Source organism: Panthera tigris, chromosome E1 (assembly GCF_018350195.1).
Source record: "Panthera tigris isolate Pti1 chromosome E1, P.tigris_Pti1_mat1.1, whole genome shotgun sequence".
Taxonomy (NCBI): Eukaryota; Metazoa; Chordata; class Mammalia; order Carnivora; family Felidae; genus Panthera; species Panthera tigris.
The window spans coordinates 42,958,689-42,977,660 of record NC_056673.1 but is presented as its reverse complement, the minus strand read 5'-3'; the positions used below and the strand labels follow the sequence as shown (position 1 = coordinate 42,977,660).

At 60.2% G+C, this 18,972-nt stretch overlaps 2 protein-coding genes across 10 annotated transcripts in view; both read left to right on the top strand.

Annotated features, from left to right (window-relative positions):
• Positions 1 to 10,175, top strand: part of PLEKHM1 (pleckstrin homology and RUN domain containing M1) — a 47,904-nt gene extending 37,729 nt beyond the window's left edge. For 2 of the 8 annotated variants that reach the window (XM_042967899.1, XM_042967897.1), the window contains exons 9-12: positions 980 to 1,173; positions 6,262 to 6,325; positions 6,811 to 6,968; positions 7,272 to 7,704. In XM_042967899.1, the coding sequence (XP_042823833.1) occupies positions 980 to 1,173; positions 6,262 to 6,325; positions 6,811 to 6,968; positions 7,272 to 7,653 (798 nt within the window). In that variant the 3' untranslated portion in view covers positions 7,654 to 7,704. Of the gene's footprint in view, positions 1 to 979; positions 1,174 to 6,261; positions 6,326 to 6,781; positions 6,969 to 7,271; positions 7,718 to 7,814 lie in introns of those variants that run through there. The other 6 variants (XM_042967902.1, XM_042967900.1, XM_042967898.1 and 3 more) reach the window with 6 other exon arrangements.
• A 962-nt stretch (positions 10,176 to 11,137) lies between these two features.
• Positions 11,138 to 18,972, top strand: part of ARHGAP27 (Rho GTPase activating protein 27) — a 30,176-nt gene continuing 22,341 nt past the window's right edge. The window contains exons 1-3 of one of the 2 annotated variants that reach the window (XM_042967906.1): positions 11,138 to 11,723; positions 12,623 to 12,759; positions 14,158 to 14,835. In XM_042967906.1, the coding sequence (XP_042823840.1) occupies positions 14,176 to 14,835 (660 nt within the window). In that variant the 5' untranslated portion in view covers positions 11,138 to 11,723; positions 12,623 to 12,759; positions 14,158 to 14,175. The remainder of the gene's footprint in view (positions 11,724 to 12,622; positions 12,760 to 14,157; positions 14,836 to 18,972) is intronic. The other variant, XM_042967905.1, reaches the window with a different exon arrangement.

Genomic DNA, 18,972 nt, shown 5'->3' with positions numbered 1-18,972 from the left:
TCTGACTTGAAAGCCCGACTCCTAACCACTGCATGGTAGTTGATGGTGGAGACCATCTCAGGTCCTCCGGCCTTCTTATTATACCAAGGAGGAGACTGAAGGGGAGAGAAGCTTCTTGTTAGTTAATGAGGCAGCCAAGTGTGCAGAGACAACACCTCAGTTTAGACCCGGGCTCTGCTTTCTGCAGGTAGATTGGATAAGCCACTTTAGCTTCTCTGAGCCTCCATTTACTCATCTGTAAAATGGGGGTGGTGACACCTCCCCCATTGAATTGTCATCAGCCTGAAGAAAGGATATGGTTGAGATCCGCAGCCCGCCGTCGGGCAAATAGTAGGCGCTCAGTAACCGGCTTTGGCATTAGGGTCAGGGCCGAGGGTAGAACCTGTAACACCCTGTCAGTGGGAGAGGCTGGGATTGATCGCTCCCCTCCACACGGGGACTTGGGGGAGCCCTGGCTGGTGCTGCTGGCCAGAGCTTGGGGCGGGGGCGCTCGGGAAACCTTGTTAAGCTGTGTCTGATCTGTAGTTTCCTGTGGCTGGAGCCTGACTCAGACAGTCACCTGGTTCCTGAGTCGGCGCTGGGGCAGTGCCTGTTTCTGTTAGGCAGGAAAATGGGGGCTGGGAAGACAGGAAATAGTGGGAAGGATCTGTAGGCCCAGGGGGAGAGGGGCATTGACCCAACGTGGCCGGGGAGGGACCGCAGCTGGTGCCTGGGAGGGAGAGTAGGTTTGGGAGTTAGGGCAACTGGGTTCAGATCCTGACTTTTATGAGCTGTGGACCTAGGCCCGGTCACTTCATCTCTGGTCCTCCGTTTCCTCATCTCTATAATGAAGATGGCACCGCTTCCCTTGGACGGTGGTGGCAGGGTGGGTGAGTGGGTGGGCAATACTGTGCCTGTCGCAGAGATGCTCACCGAACGGCCATTCTGTCCCCCCCCCCCCCCCACACCCGCCGCCATCTGCCGTCTGGTGGTGTCCCAGATCTGCCGGCAGGCTCTGAAGTTCCTGACGCAGATCCGGGCCCAGCCCCTCATCAACCTGCAGCTGGTGAATGCGTCGCTGTACGAGCATGTTGAGCAGATGCGCCTCGTCCGGAGGAGACGGGAGCAGCTGAAACTTCTGGGGGATTACCTGGGCCTGTGCCGAAGTGGGGCCCTGAAGGAGCTGAGCAAGAGGTGAGCGTCCCCGACACACACACACACACACACACACACACACACACACACACACGCATGCAGCTAGTGCCCGCCCAAGACGCCCCCTTAGGAAAAATACCAGGGCCGAGCAGAAATCACCTTCCCACTAGGTTGGGGAAATTGCCGCAAGCTTTGGGAGTGGTTTTTATTTGTTCATGTATTCATTCATTTACTCATTCATCTAACAGTTATTTACTGAGAACATACCAAGTGCTCAGCACTGAGCCAGCTTTGTGAGCTCCACACTGAGCAAGGTAGACCCGGGTCCTACCCTCTCACAGGGAAGGCAGATGAGTAAGCCTAGAGCTACAACAGCCTAGAGGGAGCTAGAAGGGAGGCAGGACGCCTGGAAGTACAGAGGTGAGCCCTCTAATCCGGAGTGGAGGAGGGCAGAGCCGGGAAGACTTCCTGGAGGAATGTACATATAAGATGAGCCTTGGAGAATGAGTCAGAGTTAGAAAGGGGAAGACTCAGGAAAGAGTGTTACAGATGGAAGGAACAGTGCGCTCAGGCCCTGACTGAAGGCCCCATACGAGGGAAGAACAGAGAAAGCTCCGGGGCATGCAAGGAGGGAAGGGGGCATGTTGTGAGAAGGCTGGGCAGTGTTGTCCTGGCACCCCCCCCCCCCCCCCAGTCTCCCATTCGTGGCTGTTCTGCTGCCGTCCGGCATGGCATCCCTCCCAGAATCCTCAGAAGAGGGCAAGGTTAGGGTGGGACCCTCAGGATGCCCTTGAAGAAGCTTCTGGGCCCCCAGCACTCGGGGGCCTGCTTAGGATTGAGAGGTGATGCTGTGCTTGAGTATGAGCTTAGGGCCTTCCTGTGCCCATCGTGAACGCCTCCTAGCCCAGGCTGCGGCCTTCTTGGGGCTGTGCTGGTGAGGGAGCTGGTGCCTACTGTCCAGTTGGGCTTTGTTACTAGGTTTCTGGGGACTTGGAGTCACAAGTTTCTGGGCTCACAGTCCCCCTCCTCCCCGCCCCCAACCACAGTTCTGCACTGGGCTGGCCCAGAGACCACCTCTCTGATAGGTTGCAGCCCCTTGGTCCTGGCTACTGATCTCCCAGGGCCAATCCTGCCCGGCTGCTTGGAGCCCGGGCAGTGTCAGTACAGACCTCTGGGGATCTCAAGGAGCGAGCTGCTGCAGGGGAGAGGCTGGCTCCTCATAGGCTCCCAGAGCAGCCAGCTGAGCCCTGGTCTCCACAGGACCAGAAAGCCCCCTGGGTGCCACCATGAGGGACCCTAGCAGGCTGCCTCCCTGGGAGGCCTTGCCTGTCTCAATCATCAGCTGGGTGCCTGGGTCTTCACTCACTGCCCTCCTTTCTGAGATTCTAGGCCTCAGGGCTCCAGAGAACCTGCCCTCCAGACCCCCTGACCAGGGTGGTGAAATCTCCCTGTCGTCACCCTCCCCAGTCAAGGGGATCTTCCACAGACCTGAGCAGACCAGGTGCCTGCAGGGTGCGTCCCAGTCACTGGCCTCGCCTGTCCGCACCCTGCTCAGATTGTTTGGTCATCGGCCTTACTGACCTGTCTGGGCTGACCTGCTGGGCGGCCTGCCTCTTTCTCTCTGGCCTTGTTGTTCCCATCCTTGGGTAGCAGCACCGCATACCTACTGTGCAGCCTACCAGCCTTCAAGAGAGCAAGGCCACGCCAATAGAAGCAACGTGGGGCAGGGGAAAGAGCTCAGGAGCAGACTCTGCCCGGCCTCAGACTTGCTGTATGACTCAGAGAGGTTGCTTCACTTCTCTGAGCCTCATCCTTCTTGTTTATAAAATGGGCCAGTAATCCCTGTGCTCATGCGACCTTCTGGAGTTGTGGTGAGGGCCCCGTGAGCAACTCAGAGTCTGGGGAAGGGCACAGGCAGACAGACGGCCTGGGGTCAGCATGGCTTGTGCTGTGAGGGAAAGCGCCTGGCCCCAGCCTTGTGAAAGCCAAAGGGCCAAGAAAGTTCCCAGAGAGGGGATGGCATCTGAGCTGAGGATTTGTAGCGTTCTGCTCTTTAAAAAAAAAAAAAAAAAAAAAATATATATATATATATATATATATATGTGTGTGTGTGTGTGTGTATATTATATATATAATATATATATATTATATATATATATAATATATATATGTATATATTTCTTTACAAAGTTGGTCAGTACTCAAACAGTATAAAAGAATTAAGCAGGAAGTTGGGATCACTCCTCCAATCCCACCGCAGTCAGTACCGTTAGGCTCTGCTTCCAGAGCTCTGTCCTTACACGCAGGAAAAGAGTTGCCTCAACGCAAACAGCATGTACATAGTGAACTGGGATTTTGCAAAAGAACCAAGGAGAAGAAAGGGGGAGGGATGGCCTAGGTTTCCTGGCTTAAGGGGGCCTGTGATGTGGAGAAGGGCGGGAGTGTGGCTCACTGGGACCCGTGAGGGGCTCCGTGCAGCTGGATTGCAGGTGCAGGGGCCAGACCTCGAAGGTCCTGGGCACCACACCAGATTTGGATTTATCTGCTCTGGGGTTTAGAAAAGGCCAGCTTGGCAGCAGTGGGGCGCAGGGGCTGGCGCAGTAATTAGCCCAGGGAGGTGTGGAGGCCTGGCCTGGGTCCGCCAGAGTGGAGGCTGAGGACCCGAATGGTTGAGAAGGAAGGGCAGGTCTCGAGTGTGAGTAAAGTCAGGGAAGAGTTCCCCTTCACTAGCGGCAGCCCTCCCGCTGGGCTGGGCGCTCTGAGAGAAAGGCATCCTCCGATGGGGGATGGGCCTGGACGCATCTCCAGGGGCCAGAGAAGCCCCAGGGCACCTTCCCCGCCCTTGGGAAGGAGCCATCACAGAAACGCCCTGAAGGGGTGGGGAGAGGAGGTTCCTGAGTTCAGAGGAGTCCCCCAGCCTGGGCCTGGAACCCAGCTGTGCCAGCCTTCCCCGAGCCCTTTCCTACCCCATCACTGCTTGCAGGAGTGAAGGGGCAACCTTGCCTCTGTCTTCCAGTGTCCTCCGGAGAGCCCTGTGGATCTCTCTGACCCCTTCCCAGGCAGTCCTCCTCACACCGGAAGAGGACAGAGAGGGGTCTCCTCATTGTGGCATGGAAAACAGAGGCCCAGAGTGGCCCTGGGGTGTGGATTTCTCTCCTGACGGCCAGGATGAGCAGTGGCGTCTCACCCCCGGGCCAGCGCTTTGTCCCCTCTGGCTCGGACTGAGCGTTGTGGAGAAATCACTTGCAAGCCTCACGGAGAGTGTGACGGGCCCAGGGCACAGTGGCTTGCAAGGAAGGCCTTGGGCCTGGCTGGTCCCTGGGGCTTCCAAGATGGTGGACAGAGGGCAGATAACAGAGATGACTCTCCATCCAGATTAGCCCCACCCTTCCTGCCAGCTGAGGGACAGTCTGCACGCCCCCTGTCCCCACCCCCTGCATTTTCCTGGTGATGAATGGCAGCTTGCTGTTCCCAGAAAACTGGAAGTTTACTAGAGAAACCAGCTTGGTGAACGGAGCAGGTGGCCGGCAGTGTCCCCACCCCTGTGGCTGCTTGATGGGACTTGTCATCTCTGCCCCACATGGGGTTCCCCCAGACCACACCTGAGGCCATAGTGTGGAACATGGCCAAGCCCCCACTCCAGACGCCCCGGGGCCTGGCACCCTCCCGCCCCCAGATGTCCTGGGCATCCTGGGGCAAGTTTGCAAGCTTTCCTTAGGCTTGGAGCATTTTCCCCAACCCCAGTACCCACGCAGGCGCACACGGCAAAGCCAGGCTGGCGTCGTCCAGGGGGGTTTCTGCAGGTGTTTCCTATCCTTCCCTCAGGATGTAACCCCTAGGATCTCTGCCATTGGTAGGTGGAAAGTAGAGCTGTCCTTGTCCTCTGTCTCCCCCACACCCCACCCCACCGTGAAATGGGACCCTGCTGTACTTAGGCCACGTCTCAGTGCCTCTCACGCAGCACTGAAACCGGATGCTTGACTGCCTGTCCCTCAGCTAGACCAGGGGCCACAGGAGGGCACGGACCACGTCCTATGCATTTCTGTCCTCAGCACTGTCCCTGCTTTGTAATGGTGGCAATCATGACCACAGCTGACACCCACAGGCCTTCGCCGGGTGGGTGAGGATGTGAGCTCGGGAGCCAGGCTGCTGCGTTCAAGCTCCAGCTTTGCCACACACAAGCTGCGTGACCACAGGCATGTTGTTTAACCTCTCTGTGCCTCCATTTCGTCGTCTTCTCAAAGTGGGGATTCGGGTAGTAGCAACCTCACAGGATTACTGTGAGGCTAAAACAGGTTAATGGACATAAGACGTGGTAGCTTTCCTCCTCCTCCTCCTCCTCATTAGTGACATTTTTTAATCCCTTCAAATTGTTTTGAAAAACATTTCTGCTTTATTGAAGTGTAAGTGACAAAATTATAAGATGTTTATTTTTTTTTATTTTTTTTTTAACGTTTATTTATTTTTGAGACAGAGAGAGACAGAGCATGAACGGGGGAGGGGCAGAGAGAGAGGGAGACACAGAATCTGAAGCTCCAGGCTCTGAGCTGTCAGCACAGAGCCCGACACGGGGCTCGCACCCACGGACCCCGAGACCATGACCTGAGCCGAAGTCGGGCGCTTAACCGACTGAGCCACCCAGGCGCCCCTATAAGATGTTTAAAGCGTACGTCACGATGCTGTGATACATGTATACGTTGCGACAGGACTCCTCCCCTCCGGGGAGGGATCCATCAGCTCATCCATCAGCTCGCTACATGTATACACGTGTACGTTTGGCGAGAGCATTTAAGTTGTACCGTCTTCGCAAATTTCAGTTACACAACACAGTGTTATCAACTGTGGCTGAGAATTACTCAGCGTTCACTGTGCCAAATGCTTTACATAAAGGAATCCTCAGAACAGCTCCATTGCTCAGGTGAGGAAACTTGAGGCTCGGCGAGGTTAAGTGATCTGCCCAAGGTCACCTGGAAGACCAAGTCCCCAACCCAGGCGGCCGACTGTGCTCTTAGGCACCGCCCTGGCCAGGTGTTCACACCCGGTGAGCAGCTGAAGGAATGAAAACAAACACGGGTTGGCCCGGATCATGGAAACCCTTATAAGGAACCTCTTATGTTTTCTTTGAAGGCTCAGCCACAGGAATTACCTCTTGGAGTCTCCCCACAAGTACAGTGTCGCTGACCTCCAGCAGGTGAGAACGCCCTTCCCGGCCCCCAGACCCCTCTAGAGAGCCCTCATTCATGGGAAATCAGCAAGGAGGACGGGGGAGGGAGGCTGCAGCTTTCCGGTACCTCAGGCTCCGCGTCTTGCTTGTCCCACGCTCCGGGGGCGATGACTGAGCGCCAGCCCCCTGCTGTAAGCAGGCACTCCAGCAAAGCCCAGGTCACAGGGGTGACAGCTGGGGACATTCCTTTCCTCGAGGGAGGGTACTGCGGATTGGGGTCTCGTCTGTCAAGCCCGTTATCCCCAGCGACCTCTGCGTACGGGGCTGCTGGACACCTGCGTTGCTCGGCCTGATTCAGGGAGGCTCTTTGGGCCAAGTGCGAAGAAACCTCCCTTGGGGTCGGAAATCTTCAGGCAGGGGGCCAGGAGCAGCAGCGGGCCACCTTTTACACATGGCCTCAGTCTCAGCACAGCTGCCCGAAAGGCCTGGCGGCCTGACCTTGCCCTCCACAGATCGCGGACGGGGCGTACGAAGGGTTCCTCGATGCCCTGATCGGATTCGCCTCCCAGCACGTCTACCACTGCGACCTGTGCACCCAGCGTGGCTTCATCTGCCAGATCTGCCACCACCACGACATCATCTTCCCCTTCGAGTTTGACACCACCGTCAGGTATGCGGGACACCCAGCCGCCCGCCCCCCCCCAGTCCCCCAGCTGGCCCCAGTGTGCCAGGGAGGCAGGCCCGGCACCATTGTGCAGCAGCACACTGAACGCCCCCTGGCTGTGCCAGTGCCACGGGGCGGTGAGGTTGTCTAGAACAGCCGACGCCCTGGGCAGTCACGGCCAGCCCCAGTCCAGCTCCGGGGACAAGAGAGCCCTCACGGGGCCCTACCCTAGACCAGGGAAGCTGTCTTCCTAGAGAAGAGGTGACTTGCTGCCTCTTTGAGTGAGGGTCTCGGTGTTGTCATCTACAGACGGACCGAGGAGGGACTGAATGAGTCACTGCCCTGGAGTGGTGGCACAGGCCGGGCACAAAGTGGGCGCCTGGCGGCTGGTGCCTGCCTGGCTCTCTGCTGCGGTAATCATCGTTCCTATCCCGTTACCGCTCCTGATCAGAGGCCTCTAAGTGGAAAGAGTCACCCACCAAACCTCCATTCCGGCCCACACGGGAGTGGAAAACTGAACGGGTGGGAGCATCCATTTTCAGTAGGCGTCTCCTGGCCCAGATTCAACCCCTGGGCTCAGCTTTTTAAACCGCAGAGTGTTTTCGACGTGGGCAAGAAATCATCCCCTAAGTCTCTAGCGGCCTCTCTGGAACGTGAATTAGAATCGAGAGCGTCCGCGCCTGTGGTGTGACGCGGGGGTGAGCACTGTCTCCAGGCAGCGATCTGGCAGGGGGGACGTGGCGCGGCGCGTCTTGGGGTCCCGAGCGGAACCGCACCCCGCCACGGGTGCTGGTCGGGATTCCAGCCGCCCCCCGGCCCCCTGGCACCAGCGGCGCTCGCGGCTCTCCCCAGGTGCGGCGAGTGCAAGACCGTCTTCCACCAGAGCTGCCAGGCCGTGGTGAAGGGGGGCTGTCCCCGCTGTGCCCGCCGGCGCAAGTACCAAGAACGGAGTGCTCTCCTCTAAGCCGCTGTGCTGTCCCCGGCCGGAGACTGCGGGGCAGCGGCTCGCTGCCAGCCCGGCCGCCTGTGGCATCAGCCTGCATACTCTCGAGGTGTCACAGCCGTGTCCCCTGTCGGGAGGACCCAGATGCGACCGGAGCATGAGCCTACCAGACGAAGCCCTCGAGGATGTCCCCCAGTCCCTCTACCACCCGTCTGCTCCACAAGGTGGGGACGCCATCAGATGCCCCCCCGTCCCAGGGGAAGCGGGGAGGGGAGCTTTGCACTAACCAGGCCCCAGCTCACCTCACAGACACGGCACCTCCATCAGGGCTCTTCAAACACTGTGGAAACCACACTTGGGCGCATGCTCAATTCCACATTCCGGATTCAAAAAAGGTCTAGTTTTTTAAGGCGGGTTTTTTCCCTTCATATTTCAATAGAAAATATTTTTTTATTCTTGACCCTACACAAGTCACCCGAGAAATCCAGACATTCTCATGCGGAGCAAACACGTGGGAACATTTGGCCTGCGGGTGGCTGGGCGGGCAGGCCTCCGCTGGGCCAGAGCCTGTCAGCTCTACGGGTGCCTTTCCTTCACCCGCGCCCGACACTGCTGCCCACGGCTCGAATACGACGTGCCAAACCGCCCAGGGGCTGTCGGGGTCGGTCCCGATGACCACCCTCTTCCTCTCCCTTGCCTCTTTTCGCCCTGCCCTGCCCTCCTCACCTGAAAAGCCCGTCACCTCTCTCCACGCCAGAGCCCCCTGGCCCCGCCGTAGCCCGGGCTCTCGGTCCCTGCGGGAGAAGGGAGTGACTCGGAACCAGCACTGTGAGCACTTTGAGCCCTCGCTTGGTCCAGGGCCAGGTCATCATCTTGCCCACCCCTCAGCCCCGTGCCCTCCTCACCTACTGCGGACCCAAAGCCAGACGGGCGGGCTGATGCAGACACACTCTCAGGGGGACACCCCCCGCCCCCCACCGCCTGATTGACCCCTGCTGGGACAGAGGAAGGCGGGGCCCACAGAGAGGACAGTGAGCCCAGGCCAGCCTTGGGCACCGTGGAGCGGTGACCACCGTCCTCCCAGGAAGAGTGCCAGCCGTGCTGCGGCGATGTGTGGGGGCAGCCGCCTCGTGGGAGGGATGCCTAGCCTCAGTTTACAAAGCCATGAATTCACAAAGCTTTGCTGGACTGGCCCGGAGGGGGCACCGCCAGAGACTAGAGAATTTCCCCGGAGCACGATTGCCTTTTGAAGGGGTGTGGGGCAGAGTGCGAGCCTGGAATGGTTTTCAAAGTGATGTTTAGACCCTGTGGTTTGGGAGCGATTCCCCTGCTGCCTTCCCCCATCTCTCCTGGACCCATCGTCCCCCTGGCCCCCAGGCCTGGGCCCTCTGGCCGTCCTGTCAGCTCTCGGCTTGGATTGGGGGCCTCAGGTGGAGACTGCCTTTCACTGTCAAGAGATGAATCTACTCCCACCTCTCCCCTGGGGTGATTCGGCTGCTGAGTCACCTGCCCAGCCCTGTGGAGCTGGATAAGTTGTGCAATAGGAGAGAGGAGGTGGTAGGCAGGTGGGGGAGGGGGCTGCCACACAGCCTGTCTGTCCCCTGTCACGGAAACAGTACGCACCTATGCCCGGCACACCAAAGCCTCCTAAACGGGGAAGCGGATCCCTATCCTCAGCGCACACCCCCACAGCCAGCATTAATGCCCCACCGCAGACCCAGCGCAGACCCAGCGCGGCCGGCCAGAGCCGCAGATGCCCCAGATCCCCCAAGTGGCCCAGAGCCGGCCTGGGACAGCAGGTGGTGCCGCCCAGGCCGGGCCTCATCTCAGGCCCGTGAGAACAGTGTGCGCACCAGAAGGTGCCCTAGGAGGCAACAGGAGTGAGGCCCCAGAGGAGCTCGCTTAGGCTGTGTGGGGCCTGTGCCCCCCCCCACCTCCTCCCCCTCCACCCCCACCGGGGACTAGCAGCATTAACTACAACTCACCCTCTCCCCAGTACCAGAAAGCTGCTGATGCTTCCGGATGAGTTGACTCTTACCCTCTCACCTCCAATGGAAAGCTGATGTGAACCTCAGTGGTGCCCACACTATTTTTAAAACGCCATTTTATGCAATAAACTGTTTTCTAGTGAGGCGCGCTGGCCCCGAACGGCGCTTTGCAATGTACTGAAGGAACTGCTGCTGTGTGATTTTTGAATGATTTTGCAGTAAAGACCTGATCTTTCTCACCTCTGGTCTCGCTTCTGAATCCCGACGCTGCCAGTGGTTGGGAGGAAACCACCAGCCATCCTGCCGTCTGATGCCCCCGCCCCCACCGACTCTCATTAGTCCCTGGGCACACAGGAGGCCTGGAGAGGGGTGGCCGGCGGTAAACATTGTGCACCAGAAGTGGGCATGCAGGGGAGGAGGGGTGACCGTGTTCAGTCTGTCCCCCTCCCACTAGGAGTCAGAGTCTGTGGCAGGGAGAGGGGGGTAGCATCTCGGGGCCTTTGGGTAGATTTACCCATCTACACCGATGGCTGAAATGCCACCACAACGGCTTCTTCCCTGTGCCTGCCCACCGATCCCCGACACTGGAACGTGAGAAATCTCGGGACCGTGTCCCACTGGGTTATCCAAAGCCAGAGAAGGGGCTCAGGGAGGGAAGGCTGAGGAGGGCCAGAATCAGGGCTCATGGCTTTTAGGGCTCCAAGGGGACTTTACTTGGCTGCTCCCTTCCTCTGAAGTTCCAGGAAAAGCCCACCACTGCCCATCGTAAGGACAGAAGAAGGAAACACGCGTTCCAGGGAAATCAGGTTGCAGGAAAGTGGGACTGAAACACATTTGGCCCTAAGGTTTCTGGTCCTTGAAGACACCTTTCAGCCCGTGAGAGAGCGTCTTCTGTGTATCCTCTGAGCCCCAGCTTCCCTCCAGGGCCTCAAGCCCCTCCAGGGTTGTAGGGGGCAGGCTCTGAAAACACAAAAGGAACTGGGTTCGAGGGCTGGGGACCAAGGCCAGGGGCACGTGGCCTGGGTGCTACCCTGCCTTTGGTCTCAGTGCCTCCACCCTCAGCAAGGTGCCTCTGAGGATGTTTGTGTCTCCCTTCCCCCTCTGCCTAAAGAAGAATGGGGCCTTTGGAGACCTCAATCACACCCCAAAGAGGAGGACAGCTCATCTGATAATAAAAATAACGTCAATAGCTCTGTGCATCCTTCCGATACTACTGTGAGACTACTACTGAATTGTATGTACTTCGTACGTCTCATTCAATCTTCCTAAAGATCCTGTGAAGTAGGTGTTGTCCCAAGTTCATGGGAAAGAAAAGATGCTGAGGTGAGCGAGTCCACTTCCAGGACACCCTAATGGACAGCTTGGAGGGTGGCCCTCTTCCAGTGGAGGATCCAGGAGGCAGGGGGATGGAACCACGCAGCGGGAGGGAAATCTGGCCCCTCCAGAAGGAGTTGAGGAAGCTCCCTCCCTCCCCCCGTCATGCCACCCTCCTGGCCCTGCAGCTTCCACGTCGTTGGAGATAGCCAGGTGTGGCCCGGGATCCCAGGGGGTGCAGGGGAGAGGGTGGCGTCTGAGCTCCTAGGGCGCTGGCCCGGCCCAGAGGGGACAGGAAGCCGGGACACCGGGGATTGTCTCTAGCAGCCGCAGCCCAACCTCAGCCCGGGAGGAAGTTCTGCCCGGCGCTCTCGGCTGGTGCCTCCCTCGCTGTATTGTTGAACAGGAAACCGGGCTGCGCGGGAGCTGGGCGGTGGAGGAGGGAGCGCCGGCCGCCGAAAGCACGCGTGCCTGCCGGGACAAGTGGAGGCGAAGCCGGTGATCGGACGCCCCAAGGTGCCAGGGCCGGGCCGGGCGGGGGTTGCTGAGCCGGGGTTGGGGGAGCGCGGTGCGGCAGGTGGCGGGTCCTCACCCGGGAGCGCCGCGCGCGCCTGCTCCCCTTTCACCGGGCGCTGGGGAGGGAGCCGCGCGGGCCCGGGAGCAGGGCCGCGCGGGGCGGATGTCCCCCGCGCAGAGCGGAGATCCGAAGGGCTGCCCTCCGTCCGGGGACAGGCGGGGCCCGAGTCCAGGCCCCGGCGCCGCTGTGGCTCGCGTCGCCCGGGCAGTGCACGAAAAGCACCTCCTGGCGACGGGTCAGTCCTGAAGTTCCAGGGATCCTACCGGCTCCTCTGGCTCCCCCAGAGTTGGGGAAGGAGAGGAGACTCGGGTCCCCTCCCCACCCAGCCCGAGCCCCTGCGCTCCGGTGGGGATCTCTGCGGTGGGAACTCCAGGCCCGGCCGAGCTGCGCCCGGAAAGGGCCCGGGGAGGGCGGAGGTGGGTCCGAAGCGAGTGGTGCGTGCAGTCGGGCTGGAAAGGGCTTGTAGTGGTGATTCGGGGTGCATACGGCTTCGGTTGTAACCCTGGGCGAGACAACGAACCGGGGTCGAGCTGTCCCAGAGCAGCGCGCCCGCGGGACGCAGAGGCTGGAGGACAACAAATCCCACGGCGGGAGGCTCAGGGGTGGGACCCTACCCACCTTGGGCTCCGCTGACGACCCCGCAGGGCCCCTTCAGTCGCAGCCCCTACAGCGCCCTCCCTCCCTTCGCCTTCTCTTGCTGTGCGTCCCACTCCCGGTGTCCCCCACCCGCCCAGACACACTCATTCAGGCTCCTCCTGGCCCCTCCGAGATACGGCTGCGTTGGGGATTGGGGGCAGCCCTCCTGAGCATCCCTCTCCTTCTTTGCTCCCCTTGCCAGCTCCTGATCCCGGAGGTCTCTCCTGCTTAGCCCTTGGAAGCCCCGCCCTTGGAAAGAGATGGCAGGGGCCTGATCTACATCCATCCGCGGACTCCGCCGGTCCTGCCCATGGGCCCGCAGAGACCTGCCCTGCCAACGTGAGTGAGAGGCGGGGGTCCAGGGGAAGGTGACGGGAAGGGGTGTCCTCCCTGGGGGTTGTTGGCTTAGCTACAGGCAGTTCACTGTAACTTCAGGGCCCAAGAGTGCAACCCTTTCCCCAACACGGGAAGCTGGAGAAAGTAGTGAAGGCCGCTCTGTGTCCCTGGCCAGACCCTGCACCCCCACCCCCCCACCCCCGTCAGACCCTGTTCCTTGGGTTCCTCAGCCTCAGCAAGCCACCGAGCTCCCCAGCTGCTGGTCCCAGGACACCTCTATGGGGCAGGAGATGGGATCAGTGCAAAGGCTTGGAGGGACCAGCCACTTATGGAAGAGGGTACCGACTCATCTCTTTGATGGAGAGACAGGCGGATTTACAGTTAGGCTCGGACTCCCAACACCACATCAAGCGCCAAGCTAAGCTGGCGTGGAGGGCGGTGGGTTGTGGCAATCACTCCGGGAGAGCTTTGGGGAGGACGGAGGACGCCACAGGGGTAGTCACTGTCACAAAGTGCATTCTCTAGGGGCCACTCTCCTGGGGCAATGTGATCACAGGGCTGGTGGGTAGGCCGCGAGGGCCGAGCCTCACTCGGGAGGTGGAGGTGGGAGCTGGAGAACAGGGGGCGGTGCAGGACGGTCTGGGCGGGCCAGGCGCCGGGTTCACGTCCGCAGCCAAGCCGCTGGGGAAGGAAAGAGAAACCGAGAGAACCGGTTCTCCGGCCTTGGCAGTCCGGTCCCTTAGCCAAGGCCCTTGGACTACGCGAGGCAGGGGCATTCCCCGGGATAGAACGGTGCCGGGGTGGTTCCCAGAGCCCCGCGCCTCAACCCTGATTCCGCGGGCCGGGGGCGCGGGAGCCTGGAGGGAAGAGGCTCCGGGCACGCGGATTTCCTGAAGGCTGGAGACGTCTGGGGCGGGACAGGCAGGGCAGGGGGCGGGGCGAGGGGAGTGGCGGCGGGGGTGGGTGGGTAGAGAACGGGCTGTTCTTCCCACTTCACAGACCTGTAAACCGAGGCCCAGTCAACCTTTAGGCAAATGTGGTGACTTTATCGCGGTCAATCACCCCAGCTCTTTGGGTCAAGGCTTCCTTGGCTGTAAAGCTGGACCAATATTACCCACAATTTCTCCACCAAGGGATCGAACCGGGATCAAATCTCGTAATCAATGCCACGGGATGAAGGCATTGTCAGAATGAAGGTATTGTCATAATTCCATGAGTGAGTGTAAGAATGAGAACCTTGGAGATTATTTTATCCAAGTCCCCCATTTTTGAGCTAGGAAATTAACGCACATAAGGAATGCAGCACTGGGACTCGAACCCAGGTCTTCTGTCCCTCTGGTGCGGTGCGCTTCCCGGCTCGGTGGCCCTGACCTCCGCGCCCCTCCTCCTTGTCACTCACAGGGAAACGCCAGGGCCGCGATGGCGGCGGACGTCGAGGGGGACGTGTACGTGCTGGTGGAGCATCCCTTCGAGTACACGGGCAAGGACGGGCGCCGCGTGGCCATCCAGCCCAACGAGCGCTACAGGCTGCTGCGCCGAAGCACGGAGCACTGGTGGCACGTGCGGCGCGAGCCCGGCGGCCGCCCCTTCTACCTGCCCGCGCAGTACGTGCGCGAGCTGCCGGCGCTCGGGGACCCGGCCGCCACCTCCACGCCACCCGCGCTCCGCCCGGGGCCCGTCGCCCCGGAACCGCTCGCCTACGACTACCGCTTCGTGAGCGCGCCGGTGTCCGCGGGCCCCGACGGCGCGCCCGCCGAGCCCCGGGGCCGCGTGGGCTCCCTGTGCGGCCCCGCGCGGCGCGGCGCCGCCACCCAGCGCAGCAGCCTGGCGCCGGGCCTGCCCACCTGCTTGTACACGCGGCCCGCGGCGCCGGTGCGGCCCGCCCAGTCCCTGGACGACCTGGCGCGCGCCGCCGTCGCGCCCCCTGCCGGCCTCCTCGGGAGCGCGGGCAGCTTCAAGGCCTGCAGCGTGGCGGGCTCCTGGGTGTGCCCGCGACCCCTGGCGCGCAGCGACTCCGAGAACGTCTACGAGGTCGTCCAGGACGTGCGCGGCCCGCCACGGGAGGAGCGCCCGCAGCAGGTACGGGGAGCGGGGTGGCGGGCCGGGGTGCTGCGCCGCTCCGGGCCCGGACTCGAGGAGACCCCCTCGGCTTAGCGTCCGGCTCGACGGGGCGGCAGTCACCGCCGAGCCTCACTTTTCAAAACCACGGAAAGAGAAGGGTGCAGGCTCCCGGTCACTTATGGGCAATTCCGAAATGCCAAAGCTCCCTGGAGTCCAAAGGTTTCCCGTAACTCAGTTGGTGGTAAAAAATTTGATTTGAACCGATGTCAAGCTGTGGGTGGTCTTCATTTATTACATTTAGTTTTACTACGCAAGTGCAGATGAACCGGATTACAGTGTACTGCTGCAAGCCTTGCTGGCAGGTGTGTGCGCCGTATTACCTTTCTAAAATCCACAACATTCCGGAACGCGCCCGGATATGGAGTTGTGGACCTGCGGGCCACTCCACCTGCCTCTTCTTCCTCAGAGGAGCTTAGGGGTCAGATGAGATAGTGGATGTGGAAGTCAGGGATCTGCTTCCTTTTTTGGCTTCTTCCGATATTTCAGTTCCCCCTTTAAAAAAAAAAAAAAAGACAATTTTTGATTTGTTTGTTTCAGGAAGTGGTCCAGTGATAGTGTGTTTTTTTTTCGTTTCAGAACCCAGTTGTTAATTTAGGAAATCGAAAATAGAGCACGTTTTAAAAACACTTTTACATCCTCAGAATCCTTCGGATGACCCTGACATTTTCAACTTTAGGAACTTTTTGGGTCGGTGGTTGGGGAGATGTGGAGGGAGGATGCACAGACCCCCTTTTTGACATCTGCCTTTTGACAGCTGGGTAATTATGGGCAGTTCATTTCCTCTCAGAGGGTCTCGATTTGTCCTTTGGCCCAAAGAGGGGTGGAAAGTGTGGATGGATGATCCCTAAACCTTGTAAGTCTCTGATTTCTTTCTTTGTACTTGATGTAATGTATTTGTTGTCAACATTGATGCCTGGCTCATGCCAGGACTGAGTGTGGGATGCCCAGAGGAAGGAAGCACCTTCCCGGGCTGGGAGCTCCTGGGTCTCCCCTCCGCCCATCTGGTTACAGTGCAAAGAGCTCAGGATTTGAAGCTTAGAGAGACTGGAATTTGACCCTGCTGGGTCACCTGCCAGCTGCAGAGGAGTCACTTAACTCCCCAGCCCCAGTGTCCTCGTGTGTAAACGCAGGACAAAACCTAAGGATTAGTGTTGTGAGCCTTCAACGTGGTGAAGCATGGAAACGCTTGGCACGTAGTAGGCGCTCCACCGAGGCTGGCCGGGGTCGCATTCGGTATCCTGGTCTGCGCCAGCTTTGCTCCCGTTTCTGCAAGGAGCAGCCCGCCCCCTTGTGGTCATGACGGGGAATAGCAACCGGCGCGTGGGGACGAGGATGGGGACTCCGCCCAGAAGGAACCAGAGGGGTAGGGGGGTGGGAAATAATGTGTCCGGCCGTCTCTGCTGGCCAGTTGGCCCCCTTCTCTGGGACAGATGGCTGGATACCAGTGCTCTTTACCCCGGCGTCCCTCCGCTTCCCGGACAGGCTCTCGGAGGTGCATTCCAGGACCTTTCCACATCCCCTGTCCAGCTTGCCCCTCTTTCTTTCCGCACAGTATAGTGGTGTGTCGGCGGCGGGGGACACAGATGATGGAGAGAGGGTTGGTGCTCGCACAGGGAAGAACTGGGGCGTCTGCCAGAGACCCGGGTATTGGTGGAAATGCTCTGCCCGGTCCCACTTCTGGCCCTAATGAATGCACTGTATGGCCTCAACAAGAGGCTTAGTATCTCTGGTCTGGTTTCCTCCCCGTGTAATGGGTATGATCTCACACTTCCTGTGACCCTGCTTTATTCCAGTGTCAGCTGTGGGCCTCCCTGACACCCCAGCCCCTACACACTCCTGGCGTGGGGAGCTGCCTGTCTCCTGGGAAAGAAACCCCATTCTGTGTTTAGTTACTCAAGGGAGCATTTAGAGAAGGAATTTCCTGAATGGTGAGCCTGCCTGTTTCTTCTTGGAGGAGGCAGGAGAGGCAGCTCCTACCTTTCCCCTTCATTCACTCATTAACTAAGCATGAGGTGACCTTGCACTTGCCGGGCATCTGGTGAGGCAGAGTCCCAGGCCTGGAGGGCCACCATCTGGGTCAGGAGCCTGGCAAGAGGGGACAGATGCCTCAGGCCAGCATGGCCCAGTCCATCTGAGATAAAAAGGACACCCAGTGTGCTGCGGTGCACAGGCATGGGTGCAGGTGTGAGATGGGGCACCCCTGGGGCCTTACAGCCCCCACCCTGCGCTGCTGGGGCTCTGGTGGGGAGTGGGTGGCGCCTGGGGGGCGGGGCCTCATGGCCCTCGCCAGGAATTCGGACGTCACCGTCACCGTGCAGCTACAGGGAGACTCTCAGCAGAGAAGCGAGTGGGGTTCAGAAAGGACCCCCTTGGCTGGAACTTTAAGAGTGGCAGAGGACTTTCATGGTCTCCCAGGCATGCGGTGATGACAGGAGAGGTTCGGGAAGTGGATTTCGAGGGAGCTGGTGGCTGATGGGCTGAGGAGGGCGGGAGAGAAGTCAGGCTGAGTCCCAGCCTCCCAGTGTGCGCAGGCAGTGGTCTGTTTATGGCGGGGACACTGGGAAGGCGTGGGAGGAGTCCTGGAGCTGCCCAGCATGTGGTGTGGCGATGTGGGGGGCGAGGGAGCATGTGGACCGGGGGGCCACAGCCCTGGGCCCACCACATTTGGGTGACTAGGGGAGGGAAGAGGAGGAAGTGGAAAACACAGTCAGGGAACAAGGAGGAGAAGCAGGAGAGTGCTGGTCCAGACACCGAGAGGTGTCCAGAAGGAAGGGGAAGTTAGATAAAGGCCATCGAACATTTATCGGAAGTGGTGACCTCAAGGTCAGCAGCCCCTTTATCAGGAGCTGGCCAAGGGGTTACCAAAAGCAGAAGGCAGAGGTCAGAGGGTGAAGATGAGGGTGCAGGGCCGAGTGGAGACCGCTCAGAAGCATGGCAGGGAAGGGAGAGGTGCCGTGTGGCCAGAGGCATGTGGAGGTCGAGAGGGGGGAGGCTCCCCAAATCTGAGTGAGTGGGCAGCAGCCAGAGGAGCTGGTTGACGAGACGGGATCCCAGGACACAGGTGTGAGGGTGATGCCCAGGGCAGACGGGGAGGGACCCACTCCCTCCGAGGCAAGGGCCAAGGATGTGAGGATGGAGGGGACACAGGGTCAGGCTCATCGGGGACCGGGGAGCCTTGGACAAGGGGAGAGGGTGGCGTGGGTGTAGGACAATTGGCAGAGGCGGGGACCCTCAGAAGAGAGAAGCCTCTACGCCCACCGTGTGGCGTTTCACGGCCTTGTCATCCACCACGCGCCGGTGGATGGTCAAAGTGCGCTGGTCAAAGCGCTGGACACTGGGGACACAAAGCATGGTGGCGCATGACGTGATCCTGCGCCACAGGGGCTAGTGGTCCCGTGGGCTCTCACTCAAAGGCTCCCACTCCCAGCAGCTCTGAAGGCAGGCCTGCATGCAAGGGCGCCCCCCTGTGCCAGAGTGCAGAGGTTCAGAGAAGTTGAGTGGCTGGCTGAAAGTCACCCAGGCGGGAGGTGGCTGAGCCGGAGTCAGTTCCCGTACCTCCTGACCCTGAACCCCACCCTGGTTACCAGGCTCAGTCTCAGGCAGGTGGCCTGCAGGCCGTAGCCAGCCTGTTCCCCTCTACTCTACTCCCTCCCTCGCTGAGGAGGGGCTTTGGAGCCTGGGGAAGCCAGGTGAGGAGGGGCCTCTGAGACTCCTCCCCCACTGAGTCCATTTCTGGGTGCAGTCACCATCCCCGGTCACCATCCCCGCCCCGGGGCCTCAGGCCAGCCCTCTGGACTGGAGCCCGCCCCTGCTGCCCAGGCATTGGCCACTGGGAGGAAAGAGTTACAGCCGGGGCCTCTGCAAGCGGCCCGGCCGGTGCCCCACCTGAGCAGGCGGCCTGGACTGGAAGGAGTCCCGGGGCCCTGGCTCCCTGTCCTCTGCAGAGAACTGTGAGTGACCGTTCATCATTGCACAGGGGGCGGGGGCGGGCCGTGGCAGTTGCCCACTTTCTCCCCTTCTTCCCTGACCTCCCCCCTCCCCGGTCTTCTCCTGTACCCCTGCTGAAACTCACCTGCCCAATGACTCGCCCGGAGG